Source organism: Dioscorea cayenensis, chromosome 14 (assembly GCF_009730915.1).
Source record: "Dioscorea cayenensis subsp. rotundata cultivar TDr96_F1 chromosome 14, TDr96_F1_v2_PseudoChromosome.rev07_lg8_w22 25.fasta, whole genome shotgun sequence".
Taxonomy (NCBI): Eukaryota; Viridiplantae; Streptophyta; class Magnoliopsida; order Dioscoreales; family Dioscoreaceae; genus Dioscorea; species Dioscorea cayenensis.
Window position 1 is genome coordinate 20,411,744 of NC_052484.1, and position 26,525 is coordinate 20,438,268.

General features: G+C 37.7%; 2 protein-coding genes and 1 pseudogene across 2 annotated transcripts; 2 read left to right on the forward strand and 1 right to left on the reverse strand.

Moving 5' to 3' along the window:
- The first annotated feature begins 454 nt into the window (after positions 1-454).
- LOC120276016 lies at positions 455-1,735 on the forward strand (annotated as a pseudogene).
- Positions 1,736-7,273: 5,538 nt separating this feature from the next.
- On the forward strand, positions 7,274-8,618 carry LOC120275912 (lignin-forming anionic peroxidase-like). Its single transcript, XM_039282645.1, has 4 exons — positions 7,274-7,510; positions 7,623-7,814; positions 7,936-8,101; positions 8,193-8,618. Exons 1-4 carry the CDS (start codon positions 7,292-7,294, stop codon positions 8,576-8,578), a joined length of 963 nt encoding a protein of 320 aa, XP_039138579.1. The 5' UTR covers positions 7,274-7,291; the 3' UTR covers positions 8,579-8,618.
- A 2,084-nt stretch (positions 8,619-10,702) lies between these two features.
- On the reverse strand, positions 10,703-13,064 carry LOC120276467 (cytochrome P450 704C1-like). The gene is made up of 6 exons (XM_039283219.1): positions 12,705-13,064; positions 12,279-12,494; positions 11,903-12,190; positions 11,488-11,823; positions 11,205-11,408; positions 10,703-11,118 (listed from the first exon to the last, which is right to left on the reverse strand). The coding sequence occupies exons 1-6, from the start codon at positions 13,017-13,019 to the stop codon at positions 10,939-10,941; spliced, it is 1,539 nt and encodes a 512-aa protein (XP_039139153.1). The 5' UTR covers positions 13,020-13,064; the 3' UTR covers positions 10,703-10,938.
- Between the last annotated feature and the right edge of the window lie 13,461 nt (positions 13,065-26,525).

Genomic DNA, 26,525 nt, shown 5'->3' on the forward strand with positions numbered 1-26,525 from the left:
GGGGCACACAGTAGTCCAAGGTTGCATTCTAATATGCTCTTATCCCTTACCTACCGCAAGGCAGCTAGCTCAGCTTGGACAATGTCTACATTTGAATATTTAGTCTAATTTATCATCTCTGGATATAATAATTTTCGTGCAGGACTTTAAGGTACACTCCAACGTTACTTGTAATAATTTATAATATGGTATATACTCATGCATGCATGCATGCATACGTGAAGACTTGAATTAAGTTGGCAAGGCCGCAAGGCTGACCAGGGAACTCCATCTCATTTCCCACACGTTGAAGTTTGGCCTATTTATTAGAAGAAGACGGCTATGAACCTCTATAAATTAGCCTAAGCTATTCAACACGTTCTTCACATACAATTCAACTGCCTCTTTAGCTTCTCCCTTCAACCTTTGCAAATTTCCTGAGGCGCTGCGATAATTTGATTAATCAGCAAGAGAAATGATTTCTAAGGGTTTAAACATCCATGTTGCCTGCGTTGCAACCGTCATGCTGTGGATGATGATGTCCAACATGCAGACTGATGCCCAGCTGACATCAACCTTCTATGACAGTTCATGTCCTAACGCACTCTCAACCATCCGGAGTGCTGTGAGAACGGCTCATTGCCAAGGAACGTCGCATGGCAGCCTCGCTCATCCGCCTCCATTTCCATGATTGCTTTGTTCAGGTGTGTGTGCGCGTATACTAATTAGTTTGCATGCATGCATGCATGCACGAGCTACGCGTTGTTTAAACTGTAGCTAAGTTGATAATAATATTGCATACAGGGATGTGATGGATCTATTCTACTGGATGATGCCCCTTCCATCACTAGTGAGCAAAACGCATTCCAGAATGCAGGGTCAGTGAGAGGGTTTGATGTCGTTGCTAACATCAAAGCTGCAGTGGAGAAAGCTTGCCCTGGCATTGTCTCGTGTGCTGACATTCTTGCTGTTGCATCTCGTGATGCTTCTGAATATGTACATAAAATAATTCCTTTATATATTTTTAATCTGGTCATGAACACTTTAATCATGAGGGATTAATATTTGACAGGTGAATGGACCTACATGGACAGTGAAGCTTGGAAGAAGAGACTCTACCACAGCAAACAAGGACTTAGCTGAGGCTGACCTGCCAATAGCTTTCAATGATCTTGATGCACAGATCTCTTCATTTGCCAAGCAGGGTTTAAGCGTTAGAGACATGGTTGCACTTTCAGGTAATAATTAACTAGTGGTCATTAACATCTATCCTTGCATTTTGCCAAGCTAATATATAACGGCAATGAATGATATGCATGCAGGTGCACATACAATAGGCCAAGCTCGGTGCGTCACCTACAGGGGTAGGATTTACAATGACACCAACATTGATGCTGGATTCGCTAGTACAAGGAGACGTGGTTGTCCTGTGTCTGATGGTGATACAAATTTGGCTCCACTTGATCTGGTTACACCCAACTCCTTTGACAACAACTACTACAAGAACCTGATTCAGAAGAAGGGATTACTTCATTCCGATCAAGTTCTTTTTAATGGTGGATCAACTGATGATATTGTGACTAGTTACACCAAAGACAAGACCACTTTCTACTCTGACTTTGCTTCTGCTATGGTGAAGATGGGAGACATCAGTCCTCTTACTGGTTCATCTGGCCAGATTAGGAAGATCTGCAGTGCTGTCAACTAATGATGAACATTCAACAGTTGGTTTGGATTTTTTTTGTTGTTTAATTAAGTGTCTATATCTATGTCATCAAATGTTTTGTCATTCTTTGTTATATCTTTGCTGCCACAAGATTCTTTCTCAAGCCTGTTGTATTATTTTGGTTTAAGATCATTATGTTTGGTATTTCCAAACGCAAGTGTTATGTACTTTGATTTCTTTTTAATTGTGATTTATCTGTTTGATTAAATAAAATTAAGTATTTGATTTGGTTAACAAAATCAGTACGCTCGCTGGGGAGGACAAAAGCAGTTAGCAAAATCACTCTTTTCTGCTGGCTTGTTGGGGAGGACAAAATCCTCACTCTCATAAATCTTTTCAAGAAAGGTTACTATTTTCAAAACTCCACCGATACCTGTGTCCTTTACCACAATGCCTCTAAGAATCTTCAACATCTCTTCATCGACTGTGTTTTCTCCAAACGTATTTGGGCATTTTTTTCTCAAATTTTAGAATTAAACTCTCTTCCACAGACAATTCCCTTACTGTGGACCAATTGGATACCATCCTTAGTCCCTCAACACCGAATCCTCTGGGACCTCACTTCCAGTGCAATCTTGTGGAATATTTGGCTCGAAAAAAAACAATCGCATCTTTCAATTAACTGCATCATCGCATCTCAATATTATTTATAAAACTGCTAATATGCTTCTTTCTTGATTCTCAACAGCTGCTGATAGGTATCAACAAAATCTCAATGAAGCATCACAGAAAATCAAGCGCTCACTCAACTTTTACAGCGCTAGAACCTCAAATCCTACTGGCTATTCCGACCACAATGCAGCTCAGGAGTAGTTGCTCCTTCTACATTTCTAGACAGTCCTGAGATGCCAGACGATATCTTCCGCCTTCTTAGACTTTTATCTACTTTCTACTTCTCTGTTTTATTAATTGTAATTTGTCCCCTCACTTCTGGTGAGAGAATTTAACTTTTGTACTTTTGTCTTTCCATTCAATAAATCAGTAATTTATTCATTTTTTCTCAAAAAAAAAAAAAAATTCAGTATGGCGCAACATCAACCTAGGGAGGGATCCCGCTTTGCCTGTCTGAGTCGACCTCTTTTGGACCTCGTCTGCTATGCTGCAGCTCGTCTTTCTCCCTTTCTTTTTCTTTTTCTGTGTATAGGTTTTAGGTTTGCATCATCTCTATTGATGCCCCTTTAATTTCTTTTTGTTTTTTTACAGTTTTTCTTGTTGTACTTTTTGGTTTTCTATGTTTCTATCTTTAATTTTTTTGCACTTATGAATTCTATATTTTCGGTTTTCTCACTTTTATATATAAAAAAATCAGTTTTAACATATTGTCAACATAAATATTGCTTTAAAGCCTCGATTATATGTAAAAAAATTTAAGCTCCCTTGGAGGGTGTAACATCCTCTTCAATTAATTATAATGGTTTATTCTACATAGGTGCCTATGTAGAATAACACTGGGCATATTAAACTTAAGCTTCATATTTCTTATTATATTTATATATATATATATTTGATAAATGCAGTATGGTGATATGTTTGAGTTGATTCTTTTCAATAAAGTAGTGGTTTATCTATTTTTATATAAAAAAATACAATATGATGTGCACATTGATCGGGAGTTGATCGTTCAATCTATACACCTAGCGATATGGAGTTTGAGCTGCAAACCCGCACTTATAATCAAAGAATTACCACTATTATGTTTAAAGAGGACTTGAATTTTTAATGGCAATACTTTTCACTGTGCAACAATGTTGTTGGGGGTATAAATTAAGGCCATATTCTTCTTGTCTTCCATCGCACTGCCTATTTAGTTGAATAAGAATTCTCTTATTCTTCATTTTCATTTCAATGAATGCAAGCGTCCAAAATAATAAATTAATAAATAAATAACAAGAATTAAATAAGAAGAGGGCATATATATATATATATAAGAGGGCACGCACATATATATTATGGTTTATAATTTTTTTTTTAATAATTCAAATGATCCATATAAATACATGAATTAAGATCTTCATCAGATAAGAACGTCTTAGTTACAAATGGCTTTTTTTCCCAAAAAAAGAAAAAAAAAAAAGAAAATCCTTGAGCCAGGTGTCTCTTGGTGTCCTTGTTTCTTCTTGCATGGACAGTCAATTAAGTATGGCGGTTTCTACTACATCCTTGGTAAAACACCTTGGTAAAAAAATCGAGGAAAATGATCTATCTATTAGGCAATATCACAAAAAGCAAATAACATTAAAAGGGCATGCGGAATCAATAATATATTTGTAATATATATTCTAATTATTTTAATGGGCATTGTAATTTAATTAAAAGGCCTAGAAAATTACCTCTTAATGATTTTCTTTCCTTTGATGCGCCGAATTTATCTCTCAGATTGTCGTAGATCTCCTAGCACCGAACGAAAGTTCCACGCCTCTAGATCACGTGCTGGAATTAAGAGACATTCTCCTCTTCTCCAAATAGCGGCTAGGGTTAGAGAGAAAGAGAGAGCTTGGGGATTTTCTCACTAGAGAATTAATTGAGTTGAGTCTATAGTTGGAGAGGAGTCATATTTATAGAGACTTTATAAAACATGATAAACATTATTCAATTATGAAGTCCTATTCACAATATGAACCTTCATAATATGATAAACATTACCATAGAAGTTCTATTAGAAATATGAGTCCTAATCTAACTAAAACCACTTTTATCTTTGAGTCCTCATAATTTTGATTATCTATTCAACTCCATCGAATTTAAATCAAAATTTAAACTTAAGACAAAAACCCTAGACCAATTTACAATTTCACTCATCCATGAAGTAAATTGTAAATTGATAATTTTACCTCTGTACTCAAAACGAGACTGATTCTTTATTCCTTTAAGCGTAACTCCCTAGGTTCATTCCGATTGGCAATGGGAGGATACCAAAGGACGTGGGTGACACCTAGCCAGTCTCGTGGCCCCACGTCGTAACCCAATTGAACACGAATGAGTAGATCATTATGAACCTTTCCGATTATGATTGCCATATGTGTATAAACCTCTCGTTCTTGTATCCCAACTGAGTGAGAGCCATGGTAATTGTCAAACTCACTGAACTCGATCATATGCAAAAAACTATAGTAGGGTGAGATTGCTAAACTACCCTTCGTGCCCCACATGATTAGTTTGACTGCCTTGGCCAAGGCCTTCTAATCTCACATACTTATAGTCGCATAGGATACTGACTCGTTTACTTCCGAGAGAACGAATTCCTTCTTGGTGATCACTCACAACTACTACCTGCCCGACATAGTCGTACTTCGAGGTCGGCTCTACCAAAAGATGAACTGAGCCTAACAACTCTAGTAACAGACTAGACGTCACAAGTACATTGTGATCATATACCTCAGGTCCAAGGTCCACTCATTTGATCATAACTAACAATCTCAATCATTGACTGTGAAAAAGTAAAACCCATGTGATTGGATTGTTGCGAGTCATGTTCGAATACACCAATTCCCAATGATACATTTATGACATATGCTCCCACTATTCCATAGTTTTCGACTAGCACTCTTTGTCAAAATATATGTCATACAAATCCTTATGAACCTTTAATGCCAATTAAAGGTTCTCCGATTTGCGAACTATTTAAGTGTATAAGTACCAAACCTTTCTAGTGCTCTTCTCTTTATTCCACAAAGAGTAGAATGTTTAACTTAATGCACATGGACTATGATATTCAAAACTAATTATAAGCCATCACAAGATTTATATGAACATCAAAATAAATGCCTATTTAATAAGAATAAGAATGTATAATACAAATGGAAATGCCCTAATACAAGTGTCCTCATTGGCATTCGAGGTCATAATCCTAACACTTTCATGATAAAAAAAATCATTAATTGTTAATTATTTTATTAGTTGAATATTATCTAGAGAGGATAATTTTTTTTTTGACTAATAGGCGACAAACACTCCCATTTAAGGGATTATCTAAAGGAAAAAGCAGGTACAAAAATACACCAGTAGTTTACAGACTTTATATGAAAATCCCTCCGCCTTATATTTCTGGAGGGGTGAAACCATCTGTTTTTTTCACAGGGGACTCACTCCCATACTAATAAATAGTACTGATGAACAGTATCTTACCCAAGTGTATTATATATGAACAGTACTATAGGGGAAGGATTCAAACCCTTGCCCTTCCCAAATATACAAAATATATAAATCTGTTTATACATTTATTTAAAAAATTTTTGGATAATAGGGGAAAAAGCTATAAAGAGTAACTAATTTTATGTAGAGACTGAAACCCTTAATTTCTAAAATCGTATTAATTTTAATGTTGGTCACATTTATTTTTTTTTCAACAAAGGGATCATATCCCTGGACATGCGTGGAGTTGATGCCTCACGTGCAATTTTTAAATTTTGGGATTTCTAACTCTAAGCGTCTTTCTCCTCCCCTTAGTTATTACCATTAATTAACTACCCTAACTAAGTGGTTTTGGCGAGTAAATCACTTATTAAATGTGGATGTTTGTTTTTAATACATGTAATTTTTTTTTATTTAAAAAAATTATTAACCTCAAGTATATATTATTATAAATATAAGAGCATATGAGAAAAGTAAATCAATAACCACTACTTAGTGCAGTAGTATGTTACTTAGACAATGAATGCGCTGACGTCCAGAATCGAATACTGTACACGTATTGTAAATACTGTACATGCACTGTTCACTATTTGTGAGTCCCCTGTGGGAGGATGTTGTTTCTTTCCCCTCTAGAGTTGCAAGGTAAGAGGCTCCGTATATATATTTGTCCCACCCTATTGTAGGACGGCATTTATCGCCTTTGTTAAAAAAAAAAACCTATTAAATGCCGCACGAGATGCATATGTATGACCATGCTGGTACATGGAAATAAATTTATTATAAGATATACCAATATGAAAGTATCATCTCCATAAAAACTAAACTAGACTCCATACCTATATATTAATCTTGTCATATTCTCAAACTTAAATGTCAAATAAATAAATAAAACTTCGAACTTGCCAATTTCTCACATATTCACAAAACAATAAAAGGTCAACCCACAAGAGGCTGCACCACATTTTAGACTCCAAAAACGCTCTACACGCCCTTTCATCTATAGCTGGAACATCCAACAAACCCACTAGCATTTCAAGCCATGTATGGAAAGGATCTACATTTGCAAACACACAGTGGTCAAAGGACTAATTCAAAATAAAAGGATTAAGATTTAGATTTTTCTTTTTCTTTTCTTATTCAAACAAGCATCCTTTGTGCAATCCATGTGCCTTACAGCCGTGCTTTTATTTGTATTATTGTTATACATTAAAAGTCATGAGTTTCCCATGCAGAAGAGAAGGCTCAGACCCATTCTATAGCAACCTAATTAGCACACCTTGGGTGACGAGTCTGACAAGGAAACCCCATCTCATTCCACCCAACGCGTTGAATAATGAATATATATCCATACCTCTAGTTAGCCATGCCTATTATAAATAGTTCAGAGCAATGCACCATCCCAAATAATTCAATCATTATAACCAGTTGTAAGTTAAAAGGTTTAGAGATAAAAAAATGGGATCAAGAGTCTGTGTCTCGTGCTTTGTTGCTATAATGCTGTTGCTAATGGCGTCTGCCAGGCAGACCGATGCACAGCTAACATCAACCTTCTATGATAAGTCATGCCCGGCAGCACTGTCGACCATTCGGAAAGCAGTCAGGACAGCCATTGCTAAGGAGCGCCGCATGGCTGCGTCCCTTATCCGTCTCCATTTCCATGATTGCTTTGTTCAGGTACGTTATCTATTATACTCTAATGGATGCATGCTGCATGCATGAGACGGCATGCTATGAACTAGTTTGCATAACAGTATCTTGAATGCATTATATATATGATCCCATGCAGGGATGTGATGCATCAGTTCTGCTGGATGATGCTCCTTCAATCAATAGTGAGAAAAACGCATTCCAGAACTTCCGTTCTTTGAGAGGCTTTGAAGTGGTTGATAGCATAAAAGCAACAGTTGAGAAGGCTTGCCCTGGTGTTGTTTCCTGTGCTGACATCCTTGCTGTTGCCTCACGAGATGCTTCTGAATATGTACGTGCAGTGTATATATGTGTGTGTGTGTTTCCTATTACTTATATAAATTAATATTAATAATGAATGTTGAAAGCTGTAGCCATGTCTAAATAATAAGAAATTAATGCTTGTTTGACAGGTGAATGGTCCGATGTGGACAGTGAAGCTTGGAAGAAGAGACTCTATAACAGCAAGCAAAGACTTAGCTGAGGCAGACCTGCCAATAGCTTTCAATGATCTTGATGCACAGATCTCTTCATTTGCTAAGCAAGGTTTAAGCGTTAGAGACATGGTTGCACTCTCAGGTAATATTTGTAGTGAATGCTCATTAATCAACCTCAGAACATCTTAGCATTCTTCTTAATTACCAAACATAAGTCAATGATATGCATGCAGGTGCTCATACAATAGGGCAGGCTCAATGCGCCACCTTTAGAGGGAGAGTTTACAATGATACTAACATTGACGCAGGCTTTGCTAGAATGAGGAGGAGAGGTTGTCCTGTGTCTGATGGCAATGGCAACTTGGCTCCTCTTGATCTTGTGACACCCAACTCTTTTGACAACAACTACTACAAGAATCTCATTCAGAAGAAGGGATTACTTCATTCTGATCAAGTTCTGTTTAATGGTGGATCCACTGATGATATTGTAACTAGCTACAGCAAAGACAAAACCGCCTTCTACTCTGACTTTGCTTCTGCTATGGTGAAGATGGGAGACATCAGTCCTCTCACCGGTTCTTCTGGTCAGATCAGGAAGGTTTGCAGTGTTGTCAACTGATTGGGATTTGACAATGAATACTTCAAGTGGTTTCTTTGTTTAAGTGTCTATAAGCCATGAAATCATTTGTTCTTTATTTATTTATTTATTTATTTTTTGATAATAATCTAAAACATTGAAATGTTTTAGTACACTCTTCCTTATTAATTCAATTTCCTAATTCAGACATCCCAAATGTAATTTCATATGTTTGTATCAAATAATTGTTCATATCTTTCATCTTTGAGAGATAATTATTCAACTGTTTACATTTATTTATTTGTTTTTTTATATACACAATCCGGCTCTTCTTCTTCAATCATTAAGTATCCCTCATTTCCTAGGTATCAGAGAAGGTATCATCTAACAGAGCATTGGAGGAATTGTGCTTTAAATACATTAAAATGAGGCTGCAATGCACTATAAACCTGCATTTACCAAACTTAAGTGGCAGTGAATTACCAGAGGAGCAGCTTCAGTGCAGGGTATAGCCTAATCAGTTAAAAGCTACATGGGAGTAGTGCATTTTGCAGAGTTTCTTCTGTTAAACTTATTGAGCACCATTACGTGGGACAATACCCTGAGTAAATTCTCAAGCATGCAACTGGCTCAATTTCTTAAACAAGCAAACATTTATACTAGAAACAAGTTTGCACTTTGCAGGCATATTAACTCAGAAAAATTAGTTCAGAACAGAATGACAATCCTTAAATGTTTTGCATAGGAAAAGAGTTGATGAAAGATGGTTCCTTCAATGAAGGACAACTATATAGATTAATCTATATAGTTGCTAACAGAGAAAACAGATTTCATGATTGTAAATTCCTAATGGATACAGGATGTATCATGTTGTCTTTAACCATTTAATACAAGAAAATGAGACAATGTATAAGCCAAAAGGAAGACGCATAATAATTGATCTAAAGCAAATTAGAACATGAATATAATAGAAACTATGATCTTCAATTGTGAGGTTTTTGTTTTCTGCATTTTTTCCCTTCAATTGCTTTCAGGCAAGACATTTTGATTGTTGGATAATCAGTAATTGGTTAAGAGTTAAATGAAGATTGAAAGAATCTGAAGACAAAGATTAATTTGGATACCCTTGCTTCTTTATTTATCAGCATCAATGAGCTGATTTCTTTTGTTTGCTAGTTAGTTGTCTGTTCTTATTCTGGCTTAAGTTTGCTATCATACCTTATTAATTTTATACTGCAGTAATCATAAATTTCTTCTGAAAGACTGAAACATCAATAAATAAACATATTTAATACCACTTCCTTGGCACAGCATTTTTTTCATCTCTGTTTTGTTTAACCTTATTACTTCCCAACATTGATCTCAAGCATCATCATTTATTCTTTTTCTGACTTTTATTTCCATCTTGTGATTTGGAAAATCAGGGGTACAACTGTACAAGTAACTAAATTTTCAGATGTGAATTTTCCCAGTCTGAAATAGAAGAGAATGCTATGGAAACTGATCCCGTTTGTGTGTGTGTTCTTCTATAGTGCTGATAATGTGCCAAATTTCTATCAATTCATGCAAAGGGTTAAATGTCTATACCCTGCTAGCACTAGACAGAATTCTTGGAAATATAATTATTGAGAGCATTGTTTTGTATGAGACAGAGGATAAAAATGTTAGAAACGAAATTTATGATGCGGACAATGTTAAAGTCTTTAAAAACCATTCTTCCTATGCAATAACTTTCTTCCAGGCCGATCTCAAGATTTGCAGCAATTGCATTATTTACAAGTCAGTATGTTATACTTGTTTACCATCTCATAAGCATTTAGAAATCAGTTCGGCAATCTAAACCTCCCAAAGGTACCTATGCATCACCCTAAATCTATTCAAGATAGCTTTTCCGAGAGTGCCTTTATTATCACAAGACTATGCTTTTTGGAGCGTTTTCTGAAAGTTAAGGTGTCATATCCTTTTATTTATCTTGCATTATTCTCAACGTCGCATGATTTAGGCAAACTGATCAATTCAGATACCTTAATACGTATATCTTCTCCCAAAACAAAAAACTGCTGGGAGAAATCAATTATAATGTCCTGGTATCTCACTGGAACTAAGCAAAAAAGATAAAGAAATGCCCCTTTGCTTAGCTATCCAGAGATAACAATTGAGTCTCGCTAAGGTTTCAAGTCTTGTTTTCTCATCAATTATTTTTCAAGATGTAACTACTGAAATTTACAAAATGGGAGAAATCAGGTCCAAATTAAGAACTTCTAGCATATACAGAACACAGAATCCAGTTTGTGCCATTGCTGATATACGAACACACTATGTATTGATAAGACTATCACTTCTTCAGTTACATCCTTGACTTAAGGAATTTGAGACTGGTGTCTATAGCACAAAGACAATTTTTACCTTTGCATCGCACATAATTGGAGCCCTCCATCAATTTGAAGAGTTAACATAGTCCTATAATTTACCAGTTTGTTCTCATCCCAGAGTTTGAACCTGAAGAACTGTAGGAGAGTTGCGGCAAGGATCTTCATTTGTCTGTAGGCAAAGTCCTTTCCTAGGCAGATTCTTGGACCAGCCTGCCAGCCAAAAACAGATATAAGCACCCTGATAGAAAACTGAAAAAATTACCAAATTCTTGATTTTTAGTTTCATGGTAGCTCACCTGGAAAGCAGTAAACTTAAAAGGGTTCTCTGGCTGGAAAACCCCCTCATCATTGAACCATCTCTCAGGGCGAAAGTTATCCGCATCATCACCCCAGAGGAACTTCATTCTGCCCATAGCATAAGGCTGATAGTTCACCATATCCCCTTTCTTCACGGCAAAACCATCTGGCAATGTATCATCTGAGGAGCATTCCTTTGCATCCTTCAGGTAAAATCAAAAATCCATGAATTGTTATGAAATCACACATATTTTACAAATTAAGAATGAGTAGATAAATTACCAATGGAACAGCAGGGTATAGCCTTAGTGTTTCCGATAGAGCTGCGTGCAGATACTGCATGTTGTTGAGGGCTTCTTCAGTTAAAGCTAAGGAAAATTCACTGAATGGAATTTTGTCTTTGGTGTTGGTTGTTTCTCTGATTTCTTGTGCTACCTTCTCCTGCACATCAGGATGCTTGCACAGCATATAGAAGAACCATGAGAGTGTACCGGCAGTTGTGTCTCTGCCTGCAATGACAAAATTCAAGATTATGTCTCTCAAGTACTGATCACTCATGGTTGAAGGATCCTTCTTCCTCTCCATTAGAAATCTTGACAAAATATCCTCTTTGATCATCTACAAAGTCAAAGCACCCATAATGAACAATTTTCAATACTCACAAAAAGCTTGAGATGTAAAATTTCATTTGACTTACAACATCATCCTTGTGATTAGCTGATTGTTCCATCTTCTCCTTCATAAGCATATGAACGAAATCATCAATGTATCTGATGTTCTTCTTCATATCAGCTTCTTCACCAATACTGAGAAACCGCTTAATTTTCCAAGAGACATCAAGGAAGCGCTTCAATATTGTTCGGTTTACATCATCAAATGCCTTTGCAAAGTTTCTCCCTTCCTTGTTGGAACCTGAAAGTGTGCCAAGCTCCACCCCAAATCCAACCTTGAATATTGAATCCAAGGTTGATTTCATTGACAAGTCCTGAAAGTAACACCATGAATGTAATTCTAAAGAATCAAAAAGTCATCATAGCTAGGTAAAGAAGAACTCCGACAAAAAGATGAATTACTTGGATATCAATCATCTGTTCAGAGTTTACAGCCACTGAAATAATCTCAACCAGTTTGGCAGCAGTATTTCTGAACACTGCACTACTGTAATCCCTCAAGACTCTTGCAGAGAACTCATAGCTTGCAATCTTTCTCTGCTGCCTCCACTTCTCACCATCTACTGCAAAGATCCCATCTCCCAGGAGATCCTTTGTAACATCATGAAAAGCCTTTCCCTGGAAATCAAATAATCAATTCATATATGCAAGTGATTGTTCACCAACATAGTTACCAGCATACACCGAAAAAACACATCAAGATGAAAAACCAACAAAAATCCCATCTTTTTGCATCTCCAACAAGCAAACAACTAAATACATCAAATTTGAGAAACTTCAAAACAGGATAAACATATCAACAAGTACAGAGATTCTTGTTTGGAATACCTTGCCATAGTTTGCAAAGTTAGTTTTCAAGATATACTCAACGTTAACCGGATCAATAGTGTAGACATAGTTGCAGGAAGGGGTAAGCATCCTGAAAGTCTTGTACTTGTGAGAGATGTCAGTTTGGAAGTCCTGGAGTCTATGGAAGTTCTTCAACTGTTGAAACACGGTTCCCGCAACTGGAGGGTAATTTCTTCTTCTCCATTTCTTGGCGAACAAAGGCCTAAGGATGAGTTTGAGGACAAGGATAATTGGGAGTAACAGTGCTATTGAGATTGCTACACAGATTGGTTGAAGCTTTGTAAGGACGTCCATGGAATCTGGCGAGGAGGAGACACTGTGATCCGTACGAAAAACACATTATCTATTAATAAGTATTTGAATTTTAAAATGCAACCCAATTACTTAAAGAAATCTTTGAGAGGCGGAGAGGGGCACGAGCCGGTTAATCGGGTCCGGATCGGTTTTTGACCAACCGTAACCCGCCCGTAAAACAGTAATAATTGTTAATTGGATTTGAACCCTTTGAAAAAAATAAATAAAAATTATATTTCAAATCAAGGTTTTTAAAATAATTCTAAAAATAAAAAATAATTTTAATAAATTAGATGAAGTTAGGACAACTAAAAAACTTCAAAATAATTTTTTTTAAAAAAGGTCTTCCACTACATACATTTGCACTAAATTCATTTTATCTATTTAATTAAATTATTGGTATTTTTTTATGTGATAAATATTAGTTTTTTTAATTTTTTTTATTGGAGTTATTACTCATTTGCTTATTGTTTAAATTTTTTGTTAGTGAACTAAAGCCATTTTATTCAATTGGTTAGCGGTATTAAAATTAAATTTCTTGTGTGGTGTGCGGAGTGGTAAGAGTTATAATCCTCGTTGAAAGAAACAATACACGAGTTATATCGCAACCAACGCTTCATAAAGACATATGCTTGTCACCCTTAAAAAAAAACAAAGCACACTTCCAATTATTTATATAAATTTACATTTCAATGGAAACAATTTTATTTTGTTTTTTTTTATAAAGTGGATAAACCACATGCATTAAAAAATAGGCAAAAGATACAGACTCCCACCAGCGGTGGAATAGACAAAGAGAACAAACAGAGAGTGAAGGAACAACTATAACAAAACAAGATAGAAGGAGAAACCAGGGGACAGAACCCCAAAGTCTCAATGGAAACAATTGAGAATTTGTTAAGTTAATATCTAACCATTATATATATATATTTAACAACCAACTAATGTTGGTAGAGTTGGTTGATGAGGTTTTGTTCAATTTTTTTTTTTTTTAAAAAAAAGTCAACCCGGCGGGTCAACCCATAGCTTCGCCGGGTTGGCAAAACCCAATCCGTAACCGGACTTGCTATAGTGCAGGCCGGTTACGGGTTGGTGGCCCGGCCTACCAGGTCAGATGATCCGACGGGTTTTGCCCCCTCTACCTGGGGGTATGGTTTTAAATGATACACTGCTGCTCACAAACTACTTGAGTTCGATTTAGGAAAAGCTCAAACTCAATTCGTTTTGGTCGAGTCGAGCAAAAGCTCACGTAGCTCGAGTAATCGAGCTAGCCAAATTCGAACATCTTAGTACTTGACTCGAGTGCTTGCAAACTTAATCGAGTAGTTGTATTTGTATGTATATATTATATATTGGTTTGTTATATATATATAATTGCGTTTGAGCTTGAGCTCGAGTTTGAATATAAGAATATCTATGATTAAACCAAGTTTATTAGCATTTATCAAGTTTAATCGGGTGAGTTCGAGTAGCTCGATTTATGTATCGAGTCAAGCTCGAGTTACAAAAACAAAACCCGATTGAGTTCGAGCATAGTATCGAAGCGAGTTTTCAACCGAGCTCAAACTTGAGAAGCTTACTGCTCGACTCGGACTCGATCGATTACACCCCTATTTAGAAGGCGTTGAATGAGCCTGATCTTTCTCCATGTTTCTCTCTTCCCATCTTTTTTTCTATTCTCTCATAGTGTTTCTCTCATATCATTTTTTTTTCTATCATATCATTTTTTTCTTCTCTCTCTTCTTTTTCGGTTGTTTGATGAATAGGATATATAAGGTAAGAGTAAAAAAATATATATCCGAACAGATTTGTCCATCTGTAATGGGGATCACAGAACACTTCTTCTTCAAATGCTCGTATTCAGCGTGGATCTGGAAGGGGATCCGGCGGAGACATAGTAAACTCATTATTATGCGTTTGATGTGCATCATATCGCATTTTGTTATCTTATGTGATATGATATAAATTGTACATAAATAAACAAAATTAACTTTTTATGATTTAGTTATATTTTTTTAAATAATATTTATTTTAACCTATCTCATTATTACCAAGCCTTTGGTGCAAGAATGGAAGGAGTGAGAGATGCTAAGAAACCCTAAATGAGTACATGAGCAAAAAAATATTTTATTTTTTATTTTATCTTATTCATTTAAGTGTAATATATGATAACTTATCCTATTCAAAAAAAATCTAAATATTTAATTTTGAAATACAATACAACGCAACCCTCAAATATAGTGTTTAGTTACTTGATAAATGGCTAATAGGTTTTTTTTTTCTAAGAAAGATTTGTAAATTTAGATTAAAAAAATTTTGATTCAAACTATTAATTAAATATAACTATGTTCACGTGAGAAAGTAAGTGGTCAAGGGATAAACTCTCACCTGGCTTATCTACCTTTAAAAAAAAATTATATAAATACCAAATTGAGATTATCTTCGTATTTATTATATATACTATTTTTTTAAGGGAAAATTACTGTTCACCCATCGTAATTTTCAAAACTTCCCAAAAACCCCCTCCTACTTTTTTTTACACACCACCTGACGACCCTTCCAGTTAGTGTTTAACTTCCCTTTTACCCCCTACCGCTCACTTCAAATGGGTCCATGTTGTGAAATCCCATTTTTGGCCCCGAAAATGGTGGGAAAGAAAGCGCCAAATCACATCATGCTCAACCTTTCAAGGGCTTTCGCTTGGTTTCGATAGACAATGCCAAGGAGTTGCATTACATCTTGTTGTTCTCCCTCATTATCATACCCGAAATATATAAATCGGTTTCTGAACGTAAAATGAAATTGATTTCCATCGGATTGGTCAAGTGCACTTCATCTTCAAAACGAAAGTCGTAGTCGATTTTTATTGTCGAGGCAGCAGTATGCCATCGTCGCCTTCTCGCTTTATGGTTAGTAAAGTTAGTATTACGACGAGAAGAACAAATGAATTACTGACGTAGTTCATTTCGTTGTAAAGTTCTTCCTCGCTTATGGTTATCTATTTGTATATTTTAAATAATGTTTAACTATTTGCTATTATCCGCTTTAAATATTTTTACTAATATGTTTAATAATTATCATATCCGCTTAATACTTCCCATCTCCGCTTTAACATTATCTTTACATGTATAACTATTCATAAACGGTAAATTCTCAAAGTCTCTGCAGAAAACGGTGATCTTTTTCGCTTTGATCCGAATTGTTGGCATGTGGCACGTGGCAAGTGTGGCAGAGAGTAGATCTCCGCCATGAAGAATTAATGACTGCATTAATTCTTACGCACGGTAACATAAATTTCGAACACCCGCTCGCTCTCATCGACCAATGCTCGGCCCACTCGTCGCTTAACTTTTTTTCTCGGACACGAAGAGTCACCGCTTGTGGACTTCACACCATAAATAACCGTGAAGAACCCTCCCCATGGACAACCACCTCGTCCGCTCCTCATCATCCTCCTCCTCTTCCTCCTCCTCTTCCTCCTCTTCCCACTGGACAACCACTCTATCTGAAAGGATGTTTCGTGAGCCTTCTTCCTTATCTTGAGAATCAATTAGCCGTAATCATCGAACTAGTTAAACTATCTTTTTCTCGCCCTGTCAAGTCCTCTCATAATCGCCTCGAATCGCAGAGGATTCTCCAAATGCTGGACGACGGGAAAGCAATTAAGAGAGCATTTCGACTTGGGTATGAAAAAGAAAGTTTTCACGTATTGCGTGATCATGGAGGATTCTCTGAGGAGGGAGATCACTGAAACATCCTTTAAGACGGGGCTCGACATTTACCACTCGAGACTTTCTCGTTAACGCTTAAGAAAAATTACGCCAGTGTACAACCGCTACGCTCGTGTTTAACTATCGTGATCGCCGCTTAAGTCCTACCACGACACATCGATTAATAGTCGCTTTTCATGAATGTGTGTTGTTTAACCTTTTTTTAATGTCAGACGCTTTTGCGTGTTCAAGTCGATGCGCTTGTTATGCAACCGTCGCGAGCATCTCGAATGTACTGGACACTTGTTTCGTTATACGAGGGTCGAGTCGTGAGTGTCCAAAGTCCGAGCGGACGTAGTAAATGTCAGTAAATGTTGTAAATCTTTGTAAATGTTGTAAATGTTGTAAATCTTTTATAAATAAAACGAAAACAATCGTATTTGATCGCGAACTCGAAATTTAAACAGAGACCTAGTAAAAAACAATGTGGGAAACAAAAAAACGCTCATTGTAAACAATAGAAAAAGTTAAACAATACTCAAGTTACTCTTTTAAACAACGACAACGGTGTTTAAGAAAAATACGTAAATATGTTTAAACAAATGACTCAGGAGGTACCCATCTAGCAACGCTGATGTCGATGAAAAGCATTCAATTTAAACAATAACATATTATTTACATGATATAGACTTTTGAGTTAAGCAGCTTAACCGTTATTTTAAACTCTATATGTATCCGTTTAAACATAAAAAGCTTGACGCTATACGCAGACTCATGTTGAGTTGAGAACTTTCATTCGAACGATGACAACATGTCTTCCTCGCGACAATGACATATATTTCCCTTTTTCGCCTTGGGATGGAGGGAAAAATACCGCCCAATCACATCACGCCTAGTCTAACCCTCTATGCATACAATCGCAGACTTTTTTTTTCATAGCCTCGATCGCTGCTTGTTCTTTACATCTTCTACTTCTTCTTCGCCGCCTTCGCTTTTGTTCTTCATTTCATTTGGTTTGCATCGATTTCGGTTTTCGACCGATATATTATGGAGAGTTTTTGTGGTATTGCTAGATTCAACGGGAGGAAGAGTGCTAATGTTCACCGCCTCGCACTTCTGGGAATTGGTGTTAATGAGATATGTGAGCGATGGGGTCTCAAGTTTCTCTTGTCGTGGTTAAGTTCATCACACCGGATGGATATAAAACGGTTCGCCTAATAGAAAACGATGTCGACTTCCATCTGATGCTGTCACGCCCACTCAATCTTCAAATGTCCGTAGTTGATCTTGTCGTCGAGATGTAAAAATGTGCCATTGCCGAATCCTAAATGAAAACGAGGTTTACTCGTCAGAAGTTCCTTTTTCTTTTAATTATTTCTACTGTTCTGGGGTCATTATTGCTTTAAATATGTCCGCAGACCGGGTTAACATATCAGTACTAGTCCTTTACGTTATTAGTTAATTGTTTAAGTATTTAATTTAACGCTTAACTATTGTCATTATCGCTAAACATTATATTCTCCGCTTAACATATTGATCTTTTTCATTCGATCAAGTGTTAGGGCAGGAATTCGATTCTCAGCGAGTGCTCCCATTCATCCCCATGGGCGACCTCGACGGCTGGATGTCTTCCTTCCTCGCCGATCATTCTCAGTGTTGTCGCTGGATATTGGTCAACGCTTTTGACGGTGTCGAACATTTCGTGGATGTACTTTCAAATCATGCAATCAAAAAGGAATTTTGACTTCAAATTCATAAAGAACGAAAAACATCGAGCGATCGAGGGAATGCTGCCGATGGTTGTCGCTGGCGCCTTCACGCATCAAAAAGAGTATAACAAAAAAATACTTTCAATCAAGACAATCAACCCGCACACACTTGCGGTGGTGGCATAGGTTCAAGGCCACATCCGAAAAGCGCCCAAAAACGGGGTTAGCGCACGAGTGATTCGAGCTCGAGCGACCGCCCTCGTATAAGGCCATCGACATTCGTATGACACGTTATGGGAACATGGTGTCCACATACCATACAAGCAGTGCTTGGTTGGGAAAAAGAGCATGCCCGGGTGGTCCTCGACTTGGCAGCTGACATCTCCGCCTATGATCGCTTGCTTTGTATGTGGATAAGGTGGTCGAGACAAATCCCTGGCAGTCATGGCGATCGTGGAGAGAGACGCTGATCGCTTTTAAACGTGCATTCTTTTCTTTCGTAGCTGTATCATGGGATTCAAGAGGGCTTCGCAGTCATCGTGCTTTCTCGATGGTACCCACCTCCTGGAAAAAATATCGGCACACCACTCGCTGCCACAGGAAAGATGGTAACAATGGTTTTTTTCCACGCCGCCTTCGGGTATAGTCGACAACGAGACCGACGCCAATTGACTTGGTTCATATCTAAGTTAGGGCGACGCCTTATACGAGGGTGGAGATTATCATGAGATAATTACCTTCGTGCTCTGACAGTCCAAGGGCCTTGTGAGCGCAATTGCGAGAGTCTTCCCTTCTTCGCCACACGCTGCATCGCCTTCGACATTTGGAGGCCAATTTTACGAAAAGCTCAATGCCGACTTGGGAAGGCATCGAGGGAGGAGTGCCGGTCTATATGCTTCCGCGATTGCGTGGGCATCCACGGCTAAAGATTTCGATGATACCGTGAATGAATCGCAGCCATATCACCCAAGCTCATCACCGTCGATTAATAAATCGGATACGGCACATCGGGTCGAATTATCTCGCTCGGAGGTGATCGTTGGGGTGAGATGTATTCGAACGTCGCGGAGTCGCTCAATGCTTGGATCAAGGAAGCTCGTCATTTACCGCTGACGAAAATGGTCGACTCCATAAGGTCTCGCGAATGTTGATTTTACACTTAACATTTAGTATTACCCTTTAAACATTCTCAATCTTTGTTTAATTACACTTTTCTCGACTTTTTAAATATTAATCATTTCGTTTATTTAATTACAATAATGTTTAAACATGTTGACGAATTATTTAACCATCACTCGCCTTTGTTTAACCTTATTTGCCGTGTTCAAGTTGATGCGCATGTTATGTAACCGGGCGTGAGCAAGCGACCAAACGGGAGACCCTACTTACGCCCTGCACATACATTCGGGTTAGAGATCATTGCTGAGGACGTACCGAAATCTTCGTGTTGGTCGTTGTGTCGATGATCGCTACGGAGCGATCGACCAACGCAGCGAACTCCGTGGATCTCGCCATCGTAACTTGTTCTGCGTCGAAGGTGGCAAGTTTATGGTATCCCTTGCAAAACATGCTTCACGCAGCAATAATGCAGATGCACACCAACGCACATCGATTTATGAGCGGGTACTTCACCGCCGACAATTACAAACCGGCATACAAGGAAGCTATATTCCCCATACCCGACGTACGACGAGCCTTCAGACGGAAATCGTGAGCTTCGCTTATGCGATCACTGCGATTAGAAGGCACCGGGCGCCTAGACGAAAGAGGATCGAGTCGCAGCGCTTGATGTCCGCGAAAGTTACATTGCGCAGCCGCCAAGGATCCGGCCACAATCGATTTATCTTGCAAATGAAAACTGTCGCCGACTAGGCATTGTTAATAAAACCGACGATTTGATCGTGGAAAACATTGTGTATTTATAACTAATCGAATGTATTTACACGGAGACATTGTTATTTTTAAACGGATACACCTGTAATTTGAAATATTTCAACCCTGATGTTTAAACGATATATGGTATATTTAAACAATGAAACGGAAATGTACACAACTACAACGTAAATTAAACAATGAAATGAAACCGAATGAAATTTAACCCGCCTTTACAATTGAAAAACAAACAAAATTTACATTGAGATATACAAGTCATGTTCTTCGAAAACAAAAAACAATGAATTGAATTGTGTATTGATGGGCAACTTTCCATATTTAGTTAAACAATAAGTGCATTCATTTAAACAGAGAAAGTGTTATTTTTAAACGGGTACACTCGTAATTTGAAATATTTAAAACTCGATGTTTAAACGATATATACTATATTTAAACAATGAAAAGTGAAATGTACACAATCACAACGTAAATTAAACAATGAAATAAAAACCGAATGGAATTTAACCCGCTTTTACAATTCAAAAACAAACAAAATTTACATTAAGATATCAAGTCATGTTCTTCAACACGAAAACAATGAATTGAATTTGTCCGATTTACATTTGAAAAACAAAAATCGACAGTCGATATACAAGACATGTTATTCAAAAAAATGTAATTTAACCCGCTGCGACGACCCCCTTTGTCATGGACGCCTACGCCTCCCTCCTTAAGTATGCGGTAACATACCGTAATCCGAGGTAAGGAACGTCTGCTGCATGAGTCAGTAATCTCTCACCCCTACAAGCACTGCTCGATAAACCGCGATGACGTAGACGGCGCAATCGACGCCTTTCGTTTTTTTGCGCGGGGTTTCGTCGCGACGCAGCGGGTACTTTGTCGTCGCCGACCGCTTAACTCCATATCGACACAAAGGTCGAATAGATTCCACTGCCGAGATACGCAAGTCGAGATTAGAATACCGATTTAAATACCAAATGTATATTAATCGGACATAATTAAAGAACTTACCATGTCCAACGCGTCCTTATCGCACTCCCGATACTGAAGAATAACGCCCAGATTCTTGTTTATCATCGTCCGTGACGACTGACATGGAAGTGGCCATTCATGATTATCGGGAGGACGACAATTAACTTCACGCAGGTCGCGACAAACGATCCCCCGATCATAGCCATAATCGTGTCATGCGCGCCGTCCCCGCTTGACATAAACAGCAGAAGCTGCTCGACGATCGGAGGCGCTTTCGTAAGGATACGGCTCTTCGTCAACGACTTTTAGTACATGACACGAAAGCGCCCATCACATCATCAAACTGACCATCTCCTTCCCTCAAGCATGTATAACCCGTCGCATGGTGAGTGCTGACAGCGTCATTCTTCCACACGATAAAGGCCGAGGTTAAACGATAATGTATATTAGAAGACCATATCAGTAAATATTTAAATGATATTATCAATTGTTACATGATATTATATATAATTAAACGGTAAGGCTAAAAACTTAAATGATAACATAATGGTATTAAACACTATTAGGTAATAGTTAAACACTATAAGAAACCCTTTAAACAATATCATAAAAACGCGTTACACTTACTCCGTCCATGTAGCGACTGAGGAAGATCCTCATCAACTCCTCGTCAGATTTGTTAAGACGACTCGAGCCAACCCATTTCTTCTTCTTCGAATAAAAAGCTTTCCGAGTCAGTCGGGTCCAATTTTTGATCGGGCCTCGATCATCTCTCTCGCTGCTCGGTCGGGGTCTTCATCAAGCATCTTCCTTCGATGCGGGGACGATGGCGACAAGATCAACCCGCAGACACATCCCTTACATTGTTGTTCTTGTTGTGGGATTGTGTCCGGCTTCGACGCTGGGGACGACGGCGACAAAGATCAACCGCAGACACTTCCTTACATGGTTCTTGTCGTGGTGGGATTGTGTCCCGCTTGGGTCATGCAGATCGTCGGCCACGGCCACGCAGAACGGATTCGACGATCTTCTCAACCGCGGCCACGATAACAACGATCATCGGGAGACACACCCTTAACTTGTTCTCGACCTTCGTGGATTGTGTCCATCTCGATGCCGCATCTCGGCACGGTTCCACCGGTCGACGATTTCATCGAGAAGAGAGTCAACGACCTTTCCTCAACCGCAGAACGGCCACATCATCTACGATGTCCTCCACCGTCACTGGCCATGTCATCAACGGCGATGCACTCAAGAATGATCGACGCACCGATGGTGTTGCTATTGTTTCATCGTCACCGGACGTGGAGACAGAGGCGATTGTTCTCCTCTTTTTCGCAAGTCTCTTCGAATGTGGCCGCTTTGAACGACCTTCCCGATGATGTCGCCGTCGTCAATCCCGACGCCTCGCTCGTCCCGGGTGCTTTCGTTCTTTTCGAGGATGGCGCAGCTGGTCGCGAACGCCCTTCCAGCCGCTCCACACGAGCGACAAGCCGAGGAAACTCGATCATCAATATCTGGCATGCCTGCATAAGAGTTGCGGTGACATCTTCGCCCAATGTCACCGGTGGGGCTGCCACGGCGGAGGGGCTGCCATGGTCGGGGACCGTCGTTGTCGTGGTAGGGGGTTGTCTGCAATCCGCCGGGTAGGGGAGGGCTTCTCCTGGCCGAGGAACGCGTGCGCGCGGTGGGGTCGGGAAGTAGGAGAACTGGGCGCCCAGCAAGCACGATAGAGGGCCGCCTCTCATCCCCGCCTTCGAGCAAGTGGTTCCGGAGCAATGGCATCCATCCGCTCGGTCAGGCGCCAACAAATATTTCTTCTTCAAAGATTCACGGAACCACTAGAAACTAACATATGTAAACCAAACAATTTCGTGAGATCATTCATTTTTAAACTATAAAAACTATATATTTAAACGTTATAGAATATAATTAAACGGAGAACAAAAATATTTAAACCAAAGTATGAATAATAGTTAAACGGTAAATACTAAAGTTAAACGCTAAATAAAAAATGTTTAAACATTAAAGACTTATGTTAGACATCGTCCATGATTTATTACCTCTTTTTCCATCGAGCGATGACAAGCTCGCTTTCACCGCCGCTCGCTTCCCGTGAAGTACTTTCACCGTAGCACAAAGATCCTTGGGATCTCGTCGAAACGGACTTTCTTCCCCGCTCCGGCCACCAGAAACCGGACGTTAAGCGCGACCGAGCAACCCTTAATGCACCTCGTGTTGGTCTTCTTCCCGCAAGATCTATCTCTGCACTCGGGCGACCGCCAGTGGAATATCCTCCATAAGCCACTTCAGCGCCGCTCGCGCCTACGCCAGACGCCTCCCATGGCTCGGTAGATCATCGACGTAATCAACGATCCAGCTCGAACCGAGCATGATGTATTTGGGAAGAGGGACTCGTCCCCATGAGGTACACCATCGGAGTTTGACAAAAATTATCTTCTTCTCCCTCTCGTCGAACAAGTTGCACTGAGTGCTCTTGATGGAGTCTCCGTGTCTCTCGTAGGTCTTTGATAGATACCGCCTTCGAACGCCGACCGGTTTTTCTTCTTCGAAGACCACGCTGCCGCCATCGCAACGCGTACTCAAGAACGAGGGCCACATCTCGAGGTCTCAAACTCAGCAGCTTTTCCCGATCCCGAATTTATCGTGCGACCATCGCATCTTTGCAAAAAGAGAATCAAGAAGGGCCCTCTCTGGTATATGGCTTCCACTCAAATAACGCCGCAAACGTGTCCTTCGAATAATCTCCCAGTGTCGAGGGGTCATGTTAACTTTCAATTCACTTTAAGGTCTCCACAACCGTGTCAAATAGCAACGCCCATTAACTAGGTCGACCGCCATAATCACAAGCTCGCAAATACAACACATTCACATGCAGATTGACAAAAAGTTTAAGCTGAAATATAAGGTTTTAAACGTAGAACTCTCGCTTATTAAACGTAGATATAAAATGTTAAACAGAGACCCATTTTGTTAAACAGAGACGAGAATACTTTAAACAGAGACAACAAATGTTAAACTCAGAACATCTCATTTCTTAAACGTCAACCCTCATTTTAGTAAAATCGCAACCATATCAAACGAAACGGGAAATGTACATTATAAATATTACACAAATCATAACAATCGAAAAAAACTATTTCGATAGTGTATACATACGAAAAATGCAAAACAAAAACAAAACCCTAGCCGAGAAATCTCCCTCGCAGACTAACAAAAACCCCAAATGAGAAATCCCCCTGCAGACTTCAATATCTTCCAACAAAAAAACAGGAGCACAAAACAAAACCGAAAAAAATCTTTCTTTAGAATGTAATCAGCTTAACATAAAACCATACTCAATACCTTAGATCAGAACCCGATGAAATGCCAACTAGTCACTGGGGGACTTCTCCTTCGAGATACCGTGGAAAGGGAAAAAGTCGATGAAATGCCAATTACAGAGGCTTCACGGTAGAGACAACTCGGAGACGACTTGAAATGGAAAAGTCAAGACGTGAGTCGAGAAAAAGCAATTAAACTGGCTCCAATAAATTGCCTCTGGGGTTACTCCTACTGAAAAACCCCCCACTTCCTCCTCAAATCGCCGAGATGGCTGCAGCCCACGACTCCCCATGCAAGGGCATTTTCGTCCCAAAAATTTGAAACTCACTCCGCTCACATCCGTTCTGAGGGTTTGGGGGTTTGAAAAACATAGACTTTAAAAGGGAGGGGTTTTTGGGGATTACAAAACTAGCTGGGTGTTTTTGGCAATTTTACAAACTTAAAGGGTTTTTGGCAATTTCACAAATTTTTAAATTATAAAAATACATTTAAATTTTTATAACAATAAGTAAAATCTAAGAGAAATAATTAAAATTAATTAATATATCAAAATATATATTTTTATCATAATTTAGATTTTTTTTTTTTATGATTCAGTGGCTGCTTAAGATAACTAGAGGTTTTGAGATGTTTGTTTATCTTTTCATATACTACTAAACTCATAATAAAATGATATATTTAAAATTTGTGAATAAAACTTAACAAAGTAAAAATCTAACAAGAAAATTATAACAATGTAAAAACTACAAAAGTTTTTATTTATAATTAAAAGAAATAAATATTATATTAATTTTGGAGAAATAAATGCATGAAAAGCCATTACAAAGATCATAATTGGATTTTGAAAAGTTAGTTAGAGAAAATATGACTAATTAAGCATTAAAATAATATATTTAATATTTTTAAAATATAAAAATTAACTCAGATTAAATTACATTGATTAAATATTAAATTAAAATATATTTTATTATAGTAATTATTGATAGTCTTTCAATTTTTTTAATTATTATTAAAAATATCTAAAGATGCGGATGTTAAAAAATAAAGGGCCTAAAGTAATTCTTTCATTAGCCATACCTTTGAGTTGATATTGTTCTAATTTATAATTATAAAAAAATATAGATAATATTTAAAATTTTAAAAACTCTCATTCTGGGGGACGTTTATTTGAATTCATTTAAATAACTTTTAAATTTTTAATTTTTATAAATTATTTACATTTAAGATCTTAGAAATTACAAAATAAACTAATATTTAAATATTTTTTAAAAATAATAACTTTCATTTAAACTTCTATATAAATTAATCATAATTTAAAATAAAATTATTTATTTACTAAATCAAAGCTTTAATATTTCTCAAATCCCTAAATCAATGCACATTAATTAATCATACATATTTTTTTATAAATTTTTCTCAAAAATATTTGAAAATATCAAACTCAACAAAAAAACATCTAATAAATTAGAAATAAAAATAAAAAAATCAAAATCATTCAACTAGAAAAAATAAAAAAATAATGAAAAATATAAAAATATATAAATATATAAATATAAAAAATTATAAATTATAAAAATATTTATATATCTATAAATAAAAACAAAAAACTTCGATATGTGATGTATATATATATATAATGAAAAATGGAATAAATTGAGTAGGATCTAGGGAAGACTAGGTAATACAAAGGGTGGCGGCTTGAGTGTCGATTTAAGAGGCATGCATGAAACTATTTAAAAAGTTCTTGTGTGCGGACCATGACACTATATCATGTCCATGCACTAAATATTTAAGTAGAAGATGACCATTCATCTTCCTCCTTTCTGTCCTCCATTCCACATTAATCCTTGTAATGATGAAATCTAATGGGTATAAAC

Excerpts from the sequence above, each read along its gene's own strand:
- LOC120276467 (XM_039283219.1), bottom strand. The coding sequence starts at position 13,019 with ATGGACGTCCTTACAAAGCTTCAACCAATCTGTGTAGCAATCTCAATA. Across the intron at positions 11,409-11,487 it reads TATACCCTGCTGTTCCATTG|GATGCAAAGGAATGCTCCTC; the intron begins GTAATTTATCTA and ends TTTTACCTGAAG. Across the intron at positions 11,119-11,204 it reads TTAAGTTTACTGCTTTCCAG|GCTGGTCCAAGAATCTGCCT; the intron begins GTGAGCTACCAT and ends TTTGGCTGGCAG.
- LOC120275912 (XM_039282645.1), top strand. The coding sequence starts at position 7,292 with ATGGGATCAAGAGTCTGTGTCTCGTGCTTTGTTGCTATAATGCTGTTG. Across the intron at positions 7,815-7,935 it reads CACGAGATGCTTCTGAATAT|GTGAATGGTCCGATGTGGAC; the intron begins GTACGTGCAGTG and ends CTTGTTTGACAG. Across the intron at positions 8,102-8,192 it reads AGACATGGTTGCACTCTCAG|GTGCTCATACAATAGGGCAG; the intron begins GTAATATTTGTA and ends ATATGCATGCAG.